The sequence below is a fragment of the Somniosus microcephalus genome, unplaced genomic scaffold (genome assembly GCF_052327205.1).
Source record: "Somniosus microcephalus isolate GS21.2 unplaced genomic scaffold, FLI_Smic_1.0 unresolved_chr1, whole genome shotgun sequence".
Lineage (NCBI taxonomy): Eukaryota > Metazoa > Chordata > Chondrichthyes > Squaliformes > Somniosidae > Somniosus > Somniosus microcephalus.
The window spans coordinates 64,641,120-64,654,613 of record NW_028225179.1 but is presented as its reverse complement, the minus strand read 5'-3'; the positions used below and the strand labels follow the sequence as shown (position 1 = coordinate 64,654,613).

Here is a 13,494-nt window from a genome sequence, read left to right as displayed (position 1 = left end):
CACACTCTCTCGTTCACACACACACACTCTCACTCTCGCTCACACTCACACACACACACTCTCGCTCTCACTCACACATTCTCGCTCACACACTCACACACTCTTTCACACACACTTATGTGGACCTCAGCTTCTCCGTGTGTGTCTGTGTTTCGCTCCGGTTCCCTGTTAGATGCTGAGACTGATGATCGATGCTCGTGCACTCACCACGGTGCTGTTCACCTGCAGCTCCTCCCAGGTCAGGCCAGGCCCGATCTTCACCGGCACTCCGAAGGTTATATCAACAGGAAGGCTCCTCAGTCCCACATTCTCCACCTGCCGCACAAAACAAAACAAACCCCATCCATTCACGTCAAGCAACTCCAACCAACCGCCTCCTGACCCCAGGGTTCACTGCGGCCCCCAGGGCCTTCACCGTGACAGGCCTCAGGCCACAGACCGAGCCCTGGCTTCAGTGTTTGATGGATCAGACTGTTGCTATGGTGATTACTGTTGTGTATGTACCTTTAAGAGAATAACTGGTCTCAGACTGCAGTACCAGCAGTGACCACCCCTGTATAAAAGGCGCTAGAGAGCCTCTATCTGTATAGTTTCGTTATTGACTTCCACCAGTAAAGACCTGTTTGTTTTCACTCTTGCTGGTCCGTGTCTCAATCATTCACGGACTTAACACTGGCGATGAGTAAGAAACGAACTTACCTGCAACTCGGCAGCACCTCAGACGACGTTGTTGAAGGTCGGAGCCAGAAGAAAGAAAAAAACCCCAAAGAAATTCGGGAAATGGGCGTCGACCGTCAATCATCGGTTTGAAAACTTGCAGGAGAGATTGTCCAGAGCCAGGCTGGGTTCCTCGGTCTGTGGTTTCCCAGCTAATCGGGCTGGTGGCAGGTAGTGCTCTGATCCTTCCTGGGCTGCGGCGGGCTGAAGCTCGATTGGGTGGCTTTTCAACGGGGCCGCTCAGCGAGTCGGGAAGCAAAGAGAGAGAGAGAGGGTGGAGCACACAGGGCGCGGCCGGTGCTTCGAAGCCGGGCAGCGTTCGGACCTAAGAAGAGGAAGGGAAGTGTCCCAGAGGGTCCGCTCCACGACGTGAAAATAATAAAAGAAAAAGAATACGCGCAAGAAACCGTGGAAAGCAGCGCCAACAACAGCGGGGAAGAAGGCAAAGCGCGGGAGGCGCCATTTTGTTAAATCGGGGAAGAAGGCAAAGCGCGGGAGGCGCCATTTTAGATTTGCAAGATGCCGAAGACTGGCTGTATCACTGCTTTTGATAATACATTAGAGGACTGGACCACGTATGTGGAAAGAGTCGAGGTATATTTCGAGGCAAACGAAATAGCAGAGGGGAAAAAGGCATCGATATTGTTAAACTTAATGGGCGCTAGAACGTACAGCCTATTGCAGGACCTGATTACTCCAGCCAAACCGAAGGCGAAATGTTTTAACAAAATTGTTGCTGGCCTACAGGAACACTTAAACCCTGCACCGCTGTTGATAGCAGAAAGATTTAAATTCCACAGGAGAACTCAGCACAAAGATGAGAGCAATGCTGAGTATCTTACGGAACTATGCAAGCTATCAAAGGACTGCCAGTTCGGAGCAGGACTGGCAGATACCCTACGGGACAAATTTGTCTGTGGACTCCTGAGTGAAGGAACACAGAAGAAGTTACTCTCAGAAAAAGAGCTGACGCTAGATAAGGCTTTCAGCGTGGCAGTATCGTATGAAGCAGCAGCCAGGGGAGCTGCAGAAATTCAACAAAAACCACAGGAATACGGCACCCACGAAATGACACGGGGATTTGCAAAATGTTATCGCTGCGGCAGAACTAACCATGACCAGAAGGACTGCTGGTCCAAAGACAAAATATGCAGACAATGCGGGAAGATTGGACACATTGCACGAGTTTGCAGGTCTGGGAAGAAGACCAGTGACAACAAAAAGGCTACTAAGGAACCGTACAAGAAAGTACAAAAGATGACGGACAGTAGTTCCAAAGACCAGATGAGCGATAGTGAATCCGAGAACAGGAGACTAAGCTGTCTCAAACTTCACAATGTAATCACAAAAGAGGATCACCGAACCATTTGGGTCACCCTCACGATAGCAGGGTCCCAAGTTAAAATGGAATTGGATACAGGATCAGCGCTAACCATCATGAATCGACGAGACTATGAGCGGCTATTTTCACACATACCCTTGAGAGAGACATCCATCGTCTTGACGACGTATACGGGGCAAAAAGTATACCCCAGAGGAAAAATAAGGGTGCCTGTCGAATACAATGGCAAGAAAATACGGAAATTGTATCTCTACATACTGCCAAATGGTGGACCACCGTTATTGGGACGGGAATGGATCAGGAAGATAAACTTGGATTGGCATTCCATTCATGCAATGACGGTGGATGGTAAAAAAGATGAGGACATCACTCCTGGACGATTGTCAACAATCTTAGCTAACGCCAAAGAGGTATTTCAACAAGAACTGGGCACGCTTAAAGGCGTAACCGCCTCGATAAAAATAGAAGAGAATGCAGTTCCCAAGTTTTTCAAAGCAAGACCGGTACCATATGCAATTCGCCCAGCCGTCAAGGCAGAGCTGGAGAATCTGGAGAAGGCGGGTGTGTTGTCTAAGGTCAACTGGAGCGAGTGGGCGACACCCATCGTTCCTGTCATGAAGAAAACGTTAAGCAATAAGTCCGGAGAGCCAAGGAAGATTCGCATCTGTGGGGATTTCAAGGTGACGGTGAACCCTGTCCTTCACACAGTACAATATCCTCTTCCAAGGATAGAAGACATCTTAGCCTCACTGTCTGGAGGGAAGCGTTTTACAAAAATTGACCTAGCACAAGCATATTTGCAGATGGAGGTTGAAGAGTCCTCTAGGAAGTATCTCACGATAAACACTCACAAAGGTCTTTACCAGTATCGTCGATTGGTATTCGGAGTAGCATCGGCTCCAGCGATATGGCAAAGAGCGATGGAACAAGTCCTGCAAGGGATTCCGGGGACTCAGTGTTACTTGGACGACATCCTTGTAACAGGTGAAAATGACAGTGAACACCTTAACAACCTAGAACAGGTGCTCACTAGACTACGGGAACATAGGCTGCGAGCCAACCGCCCCAAGTGCGAATTTTTAAAGAAACAGATATCGTATTGTGGCCACGTGATTGATGAAGAGGGGTTACATAAGTCCCCTGACAAAATTGAAGCGGTTGTTAAGGCCCCAGCGCCTGAAAATGTGTCGCAACTGAGGTCATTCCTCGGGTTGGTGAATTACTATCATAAGTTTTTGCCGAATTTGTCGACAATTCTGCACCCGCTGAACGCCCTGCTACGAACGGGGGTAGCATGGAAATGGAACGATGATTGTAAGTGTGCTTTTCAGAAGAGTAAGGACTTAATCACTTCAAGGGAAGTATTGGCTCACTACAACCCAGCACTGCCGATCAGACTGGCGTGTGATGCGTCTCCCTACGGCATTTGGGCGGTACTGTCACATAAATTCCTTGATGGTTTAGAGAGGCCGATAGCTTTTGCGTCACGCTCGTTAACTTCTGCCGAGCGTAACTACGCCCAGATTGACAGAGAGGCCCTCAGCCTAGTGTGGGGGGTGAAGAAGTTCAATCACTACCTGCACGGTCAAAAATTTACTCTACTAACCGATCATCAACCTCTTGTCTCCATTTTCAACCCTCAGAAGGGCGTACCGATAATGACAGCACAACGGCTGCAGAGATGGTCCCTTTTCCTAGGGGCACACCAATATGACATCGAGTACAAAGGAACTAAATAGCATGGGAATGCTGATGGATTGTCACGCCTACCATTGCCGACGGTGGAAGAAGAAGACCTTGCAGTGGATCCAATGGGGTTATTCCACTCGACCATAGTCGAATGTCTCCCTGTGATGAATGCAAACATAGAAAAGGAAACACGGAATGACCCGACACTATCACGGGTCTATGATTTAACGGTGAAGGGATGGCCAGCACATGGCGAACCACTGCTGCCAGCATTCTCGCCGAGAAGAGAACAGCTGTCAGTGTGCAGAGGAACCTTGATGTGTGGATCCAGAGTAGTAATTCCACCTAAGTTGACGGATAGAGTGCTCAATGAGCTTCATGAGGGTCATCTGGGTGGGGTAAAAATGAAGAACTTAGCCAGAGCGTTTGTGTGGTGGCCGGGAATCGATAGAGAAATCGAAGAGATGACCAAGAGCTGTGCAGGATGCCAGAAAGTCCAAAACGCCCCACCACAAGCTCCTCTGCATCCATGGGAGTGGCCCTCATCTCCATGGCAAAGGGTGCACATTGATTTTGCTGGTCCCTTCATGGACTCGATGTTTTTAATTGCGGTGGATGCATATTCAAAGTGGCCAGAGGTAATAAAAATGTCCTCAACCACCACAGAAAAATCTATCACAGTTTTACGAACCATATTCGCCAGCAATGGGCTGCCTGAACAGATTTGCTCTGACAATGGACCACAGTTTGTGTCTGAAGAGTTCCGGAGGTTCTTAATGAACAACGGTGTTAAGCATTACACATCCGCCCCATATCATCCAGCCACTAATGGATTGGCCGAGAGGTTTGTCCAAACATTCAAGAAGGCTATCAAGACAATGTGTAATGAAGATATACCCCTACAACACAAGGTGGACAACTTCTTGTTTGCCTACCGGAATGTGACACATGCGGTTACCAACCAAACTCCAGCCATGATGTTCTTCAATCGAAGACTATGATGCCGCTTGGATTTGGTTAAGCCAAACATCCGAAGAGATGTGGAGAACAGGCAGTTCCAGAATATGAATGAAAGGCCGACCAGGAGTTTTAAGGTAGGTCAACCAGTTTTGGCCCGGGACTACCGCACTGAGAAATGGCAGCCAGGAACGATTTGTACACGACAAGGACCTCTCATGTATACCGTGGACGTTGGGGAGAGCATTGTAAGACGCCATGCTGACCAGATTCTAGAGTCACTGGAAAACGTCAACTCCACACCACGATCTGATACACCTGGTAATGAAATTGACGTTCCAAATGCAGCTACTGCAGAACCGGTAATATTGGAAGCAGATGAACCAAACAAAGACATTGATTCCGACTCAACATTGCCAGAAGAACCTGATACCCCAAAGAGGCGTTATCCAGACAGATCAGGAAGCCTCCTCAAAGACTGAACTTATAATTGCTTAAACTTAACCAATGTAGTTAGCAACAGTAATTGTGATTGTAATTAGTTACCATTTAGTTGTTAAATGAATGTTATGTACTGTTTATCTAAAAGGGGAGGAATTGTTGTGTATGTACCTTTGAGAGAATAACTGGTCTCAGACTGCAGTGCCGGCAGTGACCACCCCTGTATAAAAGGCGCTAGAGAGCCTCTGTCTGTTTAGTTTCGTTATTGACTTCCACCAGTAAAGACCTGTTTGTTTTCACTCCTGCTGGTCCGTGTCTCAATCATTCACGGACTTAACAATTACCAGGCCCTGGCTGTTGTTATGGTGCATTACTAGGCCACGCACAGGCCCTGGTTGTTGCTATGGTGATTACCCGGCCTCGCACAGGCCCTGGTTGTTGCTATGGTGATTACCAGGCCTTGCACAGGACCTGGTTGTTGCTATGGTGCGTTACTAGGCTTCACACAGGCCCTGGTTACTGTTATGGTGCGTTACTAGGCTTCACACAGGCCCTGGTTGTTGCTATGGTGTGTTACTAGGCTTTCCACAGACCCTGGTTGTTGCTATGGTGTGTTACTAGGCTTTCCACAGACCCTGGTTGTTGCTATGGTGTGTTACTAGGCTTTCCACAGACCCTGGTTGTTGCTATGGTGTGTTACTAGGCTTTCCACAGACCCTGGTTGTTGCTATGGTGTGTTACTAGGCTTCCCACAGACCCTGGTTGTTGATGCGGCGTGTTACTAGGCTTCACACAGGCCCTGGTTGTTGCTATGGTGCGTTACTAGGCTTCACACAGGCCCTGGTTGTTGCTATGGTGTGTTACTAGGCTTTCCACAGACCCTGGTTGTTGCTATGGTGTGTTACTAGGCTTGCCACAGACCCTGGTTGTTGCTATGGTGTGTTACTAGGCATTCCACAGACCCTGGTTGTTGCTATGGTGTGTTACTAGGCTTCACACAGACCCTGGTTGTTGATGCAGTGTGTTACTAGGCTTCACACAGGCCCTGGTTGTTGCTATGGTATGTTACTTGGCAACGCACAGGCCCTGGTTGTTGCTATGGTGTGTTATTAGGCTTCACACAGGACCTGGTTGTTGATGCGGTGTGTTACTAGGCGACGCACACGTCCTGGTTGTTTATGTGGTGCATTACCAGGCGACGCACATCCTTGATTGTTGCTATGGTGATTACCAGGCCTCGCACAGGCCCTGGTTGTCAATATGGTGTGATACTAGAACTTAGACAGGCCCTGACCACATAATGGCTGTTGCTATGGTCACACAGAGTTGAAAGGGCAAAGCTGTGCACCTTAAGGGAATAATTACCTTGTAGGTGTGTTCAACATGTTTGTCATCCGACTTGTCAGTTGTGAAGTTAATGTACTGAGTAGATTCTATCCTGCAACAGATGAAGCCACAGCATTACAGCAAGGAATGGCTCAAAATTTAATTTAGCTTTAAGTTAAGTGCTTCAGATACACTGCACTTTCCCTTCTGGGGCCAGGTGTCACAGTGTGTTAGATACACTGTCCTTTCCCTCTCTGGGACCGGGAGTCACAGTGCGTTAGATACACTGTCCTTTACCCCTCTGGGACCGGGTGTCACAGTGTGTTAGATACACTGTCCTTTCCCGCTCTGGGACCGAGTGTCACAGTGCGTTAGATACACTGTCCTTTCCCACTCTGGGACCGGGTCTCACAGTGTGTTAGATACACTGTCCTTTCCCCCTCTGGGACTAGGTGTCACAGTGTGTTAGATACACAGTCCTTTCCCACTCTGGGACTAGGTGTCACAGTGTGTTAGATACACTGTCCTTTCCCCCTCTGGGACCGGGTGTCACAGTGTGTTAGATACACTGTCCTTTCCCCCTCTGGGACTAGGTGTCACAGTGTGTTAGATACACTGTCCTTTCCCCCTCTGGGACCGGGTGTCACAGTGTGTTAGATACACTGTCCTTTCCCCCTCTGGGACCGGGTGTCACAGTGCGTTAGATAGACTGTCCTTTACCCGCTCTGGCACCGGGTGTCACAGTGCGTTAGATACACTGTCCTTTCCCCCTCTGGGACCGGGTGTCACAGTGCGTCAGATACACTGTCCTTTCCCCCTCTGGGACCGGGTGTCACATTGTGTTAGATACACTGTCCTTTCCCCCTCTAGGACATGGTGTCACAGACTGTTAGGTACACTGTCCTTTACCCCTCTGGGACCGGCTGTCACAGTGTGTTAGATACACTGTCCTTTCCCCTCTGGGACCGGGTTTCACAGTGCATTAGATACACTGTCCTTTCCCCTCTGGGACCGGGTGTCACAGTGCGTTAGATACACTGTCCTTTCCCCCTCTGGGACCGGGTGTCACAGTGTGTTAGATACACTGTCCTTTCCCCTCTGGGACCGGGAGTCACAGTGCATTAGATACACTGTCCTTTCCCCTCTGGGACCGGGTGTCACAGTGCGTTAGATACACTGTCCTTCCCCCCTCTGGGACCGGGTGTCACAGTGTGTTAGATACACTGTCCTTTCCCCTCTGGGACCGGGAGTCACAGTGCATTAGATACACTGTCCTTTACCCCTCTGGGACCGGGTGTCACAGTGTGTTAGATACACTGTCCTTCCCCCCTCTAGGACCGGGTATCACAGTGCGTTAGATACACTGTCCTTTCCCCTCTGGGACCGGATGTCACAGTGCATTAGATACACTGTCCTTTCCCCTCTGGGACCGGGAGTCACAGTGCATTAGATACACTGTCCTTTACCCCTCTGGGACCGGGTGTCACAGTGCGTTAGATACACTGTCCTTCCCCCCTCTAGGACCGGGTATCACAGTGCGTTAGATACACTGTCCTTTCCCCTCTGGGACCGGGTGTCACAGTGCATTAGATACACTGTCCTTTCCCCCTCTGGGACCGGGTGTCACAGTGCATTAGACACACGGTCCTTTCCCCCTCTGGGACATGGTGTCACAGACTGTTAGATACACTGTCCTTTCCCCCTCTGGGACCGGGTGTCACAGTGTGTTAGATACACTGTCCTTTCCCCCTCTGGGACCGGGTGTCACAGTGTGTTAGATACACTGTCCTTTCCCCCTCTGGGACTGGGTGCCACAGTGCATTAGATACACTGTCCTTTCCCCCTCTGGGACCGGGTGTCACATTGCGTTAGATACACTGTCCTTTCCCCCACTGGGACCGGGTGTCACAGTGCATTAGATACACAGTCCTTTCCCCTCTGGGACCGGGTGTCACAGTGCCTTATATACACTGTCCTTTCCCCCTCTGGGACATGGAGTCACAGACTGTTAGATACAATGTCCTTTCCCCCTCTGGGACCGGGTGTAACAATGCGTCAGATACACTGTCCTTTGCCCCTCTGGGACCGGGTGTCACAGTGCCTTAGATACACTGTCCTTTCCCCCTCTGGGACATGGAGACACAGACTGTTAGATACAATGTCCTTTCCCCCTCTGGGACCGGGTGTCACAGTGCGTCAGATACACTGTCCTTTCCCCCTCTGGGACCGGGTGTCACAGTGCCTTAGATACACTGTCCTTTCCCCCTCTGGGACATGGAGTCACAGGCTGTTAGATACAATGTCCTTTCCCCCTCTGGGACCGGGTGTCACAGTGCCTTAGATACACTGTCCTTTCCCCCTCTAGGACATGGTGTCACAGACTGTTAGATACACTGTCCTTTACCCCTCTGGGACCGGGTGTCACAGTGCGTTAGATACACTGTCCTTTCCCCCTCTGGGACCGGGTGTCACAGTGTGTTAGATACACTGTACTTTCCCCTCTGGGACCGGGTGTCACAGTGCGTTAGATACACTGCCCTTTCCCCCACTGGGACCGGGTTTCACAGTGCATTAGATACACTGTCCTTTCCCCCTCTGGGACCGGGTGTCACAGTGTGTTAGATACACTGTACTTTCCCCTCTGGGACCGGGTGTCACAGTGCGTTAGATACACTGCCCTTTCCCCCACTGGGACCGGGTGTCACAGTGTGTTAGATACACTGTCCTTTCCCCCTCTGGGACCGGGTGTCACAGTGTGTTAGATACACTGTCCTTTACCCCTCTGGGACCGGGTGTCACAGTGCGTTAGATACACTGTCCTTTCCCCCTCTGGGACCGGGTGTCACAGTGCGTTAGATACACTGTCCTTTCCCCTCTAGGACCGGGTGTCACAGTGCGTTAGATACACTGTCCTTCCCCCCTCTAGGACCGGGTGTCACAGTGCGTTAGATACACTGTCCTTTCCCCTCTGGGACCGGGTGTCACAGTGCGTTAGATACACTGTCCTTTAGCCCACTGGGAGCGGGTGTCAGAGTGCGTTAGATACACTGTCTTTCCCCCCTCTAGGACCGGGAGTCACAGTGCGTTAGATACACTGTCCTTTCCCCCACTGGGACCGGGTGTCACAGTGCGTTAGATACACTGTCCTTTCCCCCTCTGGGTCCGGGTGTCACAGTGTGTTAGATACACTGTCCTTTCCCCTCTGGGACCGGGTGTCACAGTGCGTTAGATACACTGTCCTTTCCCCCACTGGGACCGGGTGTCCCAGTGCGTTAGATACACTGTCCTTTCCCCTCTGGGACCGGGTGTCACAGAGCGTTAGATACACTGTCCTTTCCCCCTCTGGGACCGGGTGTCACAGTGCGTTAGATACACTGTCCTTTCCCCCCTCTAGGACCGGGTGTCACAGTGCATTAGATACACTGTCCTTTCCCCTCTGGGACCGGGTGTCACAGTGCGTTAGATACACTGTCCTTTCCCCCTCTGGGACCGGGTGTCACAGTGCGTTAGATACACTGTCCTTTCCCCCTTTGGGACCGGGTGTCACAGCGCGTTAGATACACTGTCCTTACCCCCATTGGGAGCGGGTGTCAGAGTGTGTTAGATACACTGTGCTTTCCCCCTCTGGGACCGGGTGTCACAGTGCGTTAGATGCACTGTCCTTTCCCCCTCTGGGACCGGGTGTCACAGTGCGTTAGATACACTGTCCTTTCCCCCTCTGGGACAGGGTGTCACAGTCTGTTAGATACACTGTCCTTTCCCCCTCTGGGACCAGGTGCCACAGTGTGTTAGATACACTGTCCTTTCCCCCTCTGGGACCGGGCATCACAGTGCATTAGATACACTGTCCTTTCCCCCTCTGGGACCGGGTGCCACAGTGCATTAGATACACTGTCCTTTCCCCCTCTGGGACCGGGCGTCACAGTGCGTTAGATACAATGTCCTTTCCCCCTCTGGGACCGGGTGTCACAGTGCATTAGATACACTGTCCTTTCCCCCTCTGGGACCGGGTGTCACAGTGCGTTAGATACACTGTCCTTTCTCCCTCTGGGACCGGGTGTCACAGTGCTTTAGATACACTACCTTTTCCCCCTCTGGGACCGGGTGTCACAGGGCGATAGATACACTGTCCTGTCCCTCTCTGGGACAGGGAGTCACAGTGCGTAAGATAAACTATCCTTTCCCCCTCTGGGACCGGGTGTCACAGGGCGATAGATACACTGTCCTGTCCCTCTCTGGGACAGGGAGTCACAGTGTGTTAGATACACTGTCCTTTCCTCTCTGGGACCGGGTGTCACAGTGCATTAGATACACTGCCCTTTCCCCCTCTGAGACCGGGTGTCACAGTGTGTTAGATACACTGTCCTTTCCCCCTTGGGGACCGGGTGTCACAGTGCGTTAGATACACTTTCCTTTCCCCCTCTGGGACCGGGTGTCACAGTGCATTAGATACACTGTCCATTCCCCCTCTGAGACCGGGTGTCACAGTGTGTTAGATACACTGTCCTTTCCCCCTTGGGGACCGGGTGTCACAGTGCGTTAGATACACTTTCCTTTCCCCCTCTGGGACTGGGTGTCACAGTGCGTTAGATACACTGTCCTTTCCCCTCTGGCACCAGGTGTCACAGTGCGTTAGATACACTGTCCTTTCCCCTCTGGCACCAGGTGTCACAGTGCGTTAGATACACTGTCCTTTCCACCTCTGGGACCGGGTGTCACAGTGCATTAGATACACTGTCCTTTCCCCCTCTGGGACCAGGTGTCACAGTGCATTAGATAGACTGTCCTTTCCCCCTCTGGGACCGGGTGTCACAGTGTGTTAGATACACTGTCCTTTCCACCTCTGGGACCGGGTGTCACAGTGCATTAGATACACTGTCCTTTCCCCCTCTGGGACCAGGTGTCACAGTGTGTTAGATACACTGTCCTTTCCCCCTCTGGGACCAGGTGTCACAGTGTGTTAGATACACTGTCCTTTCCACCTCTGGGACCGGGTGTCACAGTGCATTAGATACACTGTCCTTTCCCCCTCTGGGACCAGGTGTCACAGTGCATTAGATAGACTGTCCTTTCCCCCTCTGGGACCGGGTTTCACAGTGTGTTAGATACACTGTCCTTTCCACCTCTGGGACCGGGTGTCACAGTGCATTAGATACACTGTCCTTTCCCCCTCTGGGACCAGGTGTCACAGTGCATTAGATACACTGTCCTTTCCCCCTCTGGGACCGGGTGTCACAGGGTGTTAGATAAACTGTACTTTCCCCGTCTGGGACCGGGTGTCACAGTGCATTAGATACACTGTCCTTTCACCCTCTGGGACCGGTTGTCACAGTGTGTTAGAAACACTGTCCTTTCCCCCTCTGGGGGCGGGTGTCACAGTGCATTAGATACTGTCCTTTCCCCTCTGGTATCGGGTGTCACAGTGCCTTAGATACACTGTCCTTTCCCCCTCTGGGACATGGTGTCACAGACTGTTAGATACACTGTCCTTTCCCCCTCTGGGACCGGGTGTCACAGTGCCTTAGATACACTGTCCTTTCCCCCTCTGGGACATGGTGTCACAGACTGTTAGATACACTGTCCTTTCCCCCTCTGGGACATGGTGTCACAGACTGTTAGATACACTGTCCTTTCCCCCTCTGGGACCGGGTGTCACAGTGCGTTAGATACACTGTCCTTTCCCCCTCTGGGACCGGGTGTCACAGTGCATTAGATACACTGTCCTTTCCCCCTCTGGGACCGGGTGTCACAGTCTGTTAGATACACTGTCCTTTCCCCCTCTGGGACCGGGTGCCACAGTGCGTTAGATACACTGTCCTTTCCCCCTCTGGGACCGGGCGTCACAGTGCGTTAGATACAGTGTCCTTTCCCCCTCTGGGACCGGGTGTCACAGTGCATTAGATACACTGTCCTTTCCCCCTCTGGGACCGGGTGTCACAGTGCGTTAGATACACTGTCCTTTCTCCCTCTGGGACCAGGTGTCACAGTGCTTTAGATACACTGCCTTTTCCCCCTCTGGGACCGGGTGTCACAGGGCGATAGATACACTGTCCTGTCCCTCTCTGGGACAGGGAGTCACAGTGCGTTAGATAAACTATCCTTTCCCCCTCTGGGACCGGGTGTCACAGGGCGATAGATACACTGTCCTGTCCCTCTCTGGGACAGGGAGTCACAGTGTGTTAGATACACTGTCCTTTCCTCTCTGGGACCGGGTGTCACAGTGCATTAGATACACTGTCCTTTCCCCCTCTGAGACCGGGTGTCACAGTGTGTTGGATACACTGTCCTTTCCCCCTTGGGGACCGGGTGTCACAGTGCATTAGATACACTGTTCTTTCCCCCTCTGGGACTGGGTGTCACAGTGCGTTATGTGCACTGTCCTTTCCCCCTCTGGGACCAGGTGTCACAGTGTGTTAGATACACTGTCCTTTCCACCTCTGGGACCGGGTGTCACAGTGCATTAGATACACTCTCCGTTCCCCTCTGGGATCGGGTGTCACAGTGCCTTAGATACACTGTCCTTTCCCCCTCTGGGACATGGTGTCACAGACTGTTAGATACACTGTCCTTTCCCCCTCTGGGCCCGGGTGTCACATTGCGTTAGTTACACTGTGCATTCCCCCTCTGGGACCGGGTGTCACAGTGCCTTAGATACACTGTCCTTTCCCCCTCTGGGACATGGTGTCACAGACTGTTAGATACACTGTCCTTTCCCCCTCTGGGACATGGTGTCACAGACTGTTGGATACACTGTCCTTTCCCCCTCTGGGACTGGGTGTCACAGTGCGTTAGATACACTGTCCTTTCCCCCTCTGGGACCGGGTGTCACAGTGCATTAGATACACTGTCCTTTCCCCCTCTGGGACCGGGTGTCACAGTGCGTTAGATACACTGTCCTTTCTCCCTCTGGGACCGGGTGTCACAGTGCGTTAGATACACTGTCCTTTCCCCCTCTGGGACCGGGTGTCACAGTCTGTTAGATACACTGTCCTTTCCCCCTCTGGGACCGGGTGCCACAGTGC

At 51.6% G+C, this 13,494-nt stretch overlaps 1 protein-coding gene across 1 annotated transcript in view; it reads right to left on the bottom strand.

Annotated features, from left to right (window-relative positions):
- The window catches only part of LOC147095443 (integrin alpha-M-like), a 76,888-nt gene that overhangs the window by 89 nt on the left and 63,305 nt on the right, over nt 1-13,494 (bottom strand). The window contains exons 9-10 of the mRNA XM_085974591.1: nt 6,512-6,584; nt 1-315 (exon numbers count right to left, since the gene is read on the bottom strand). The exon at nt 1-315 is cut by the window's left edge and continues 89 nt beyond it. Of these exons, the coding sequence (XP_085830717.1) occupies nt 169-315; nt 6,512-6,584 (220 nt within the window). The 3' untranslated portion in view covers nt 1-168. The remainder of the gene's footprint in view (nt 316-6,511; nt 6,585-13,494) is intronic.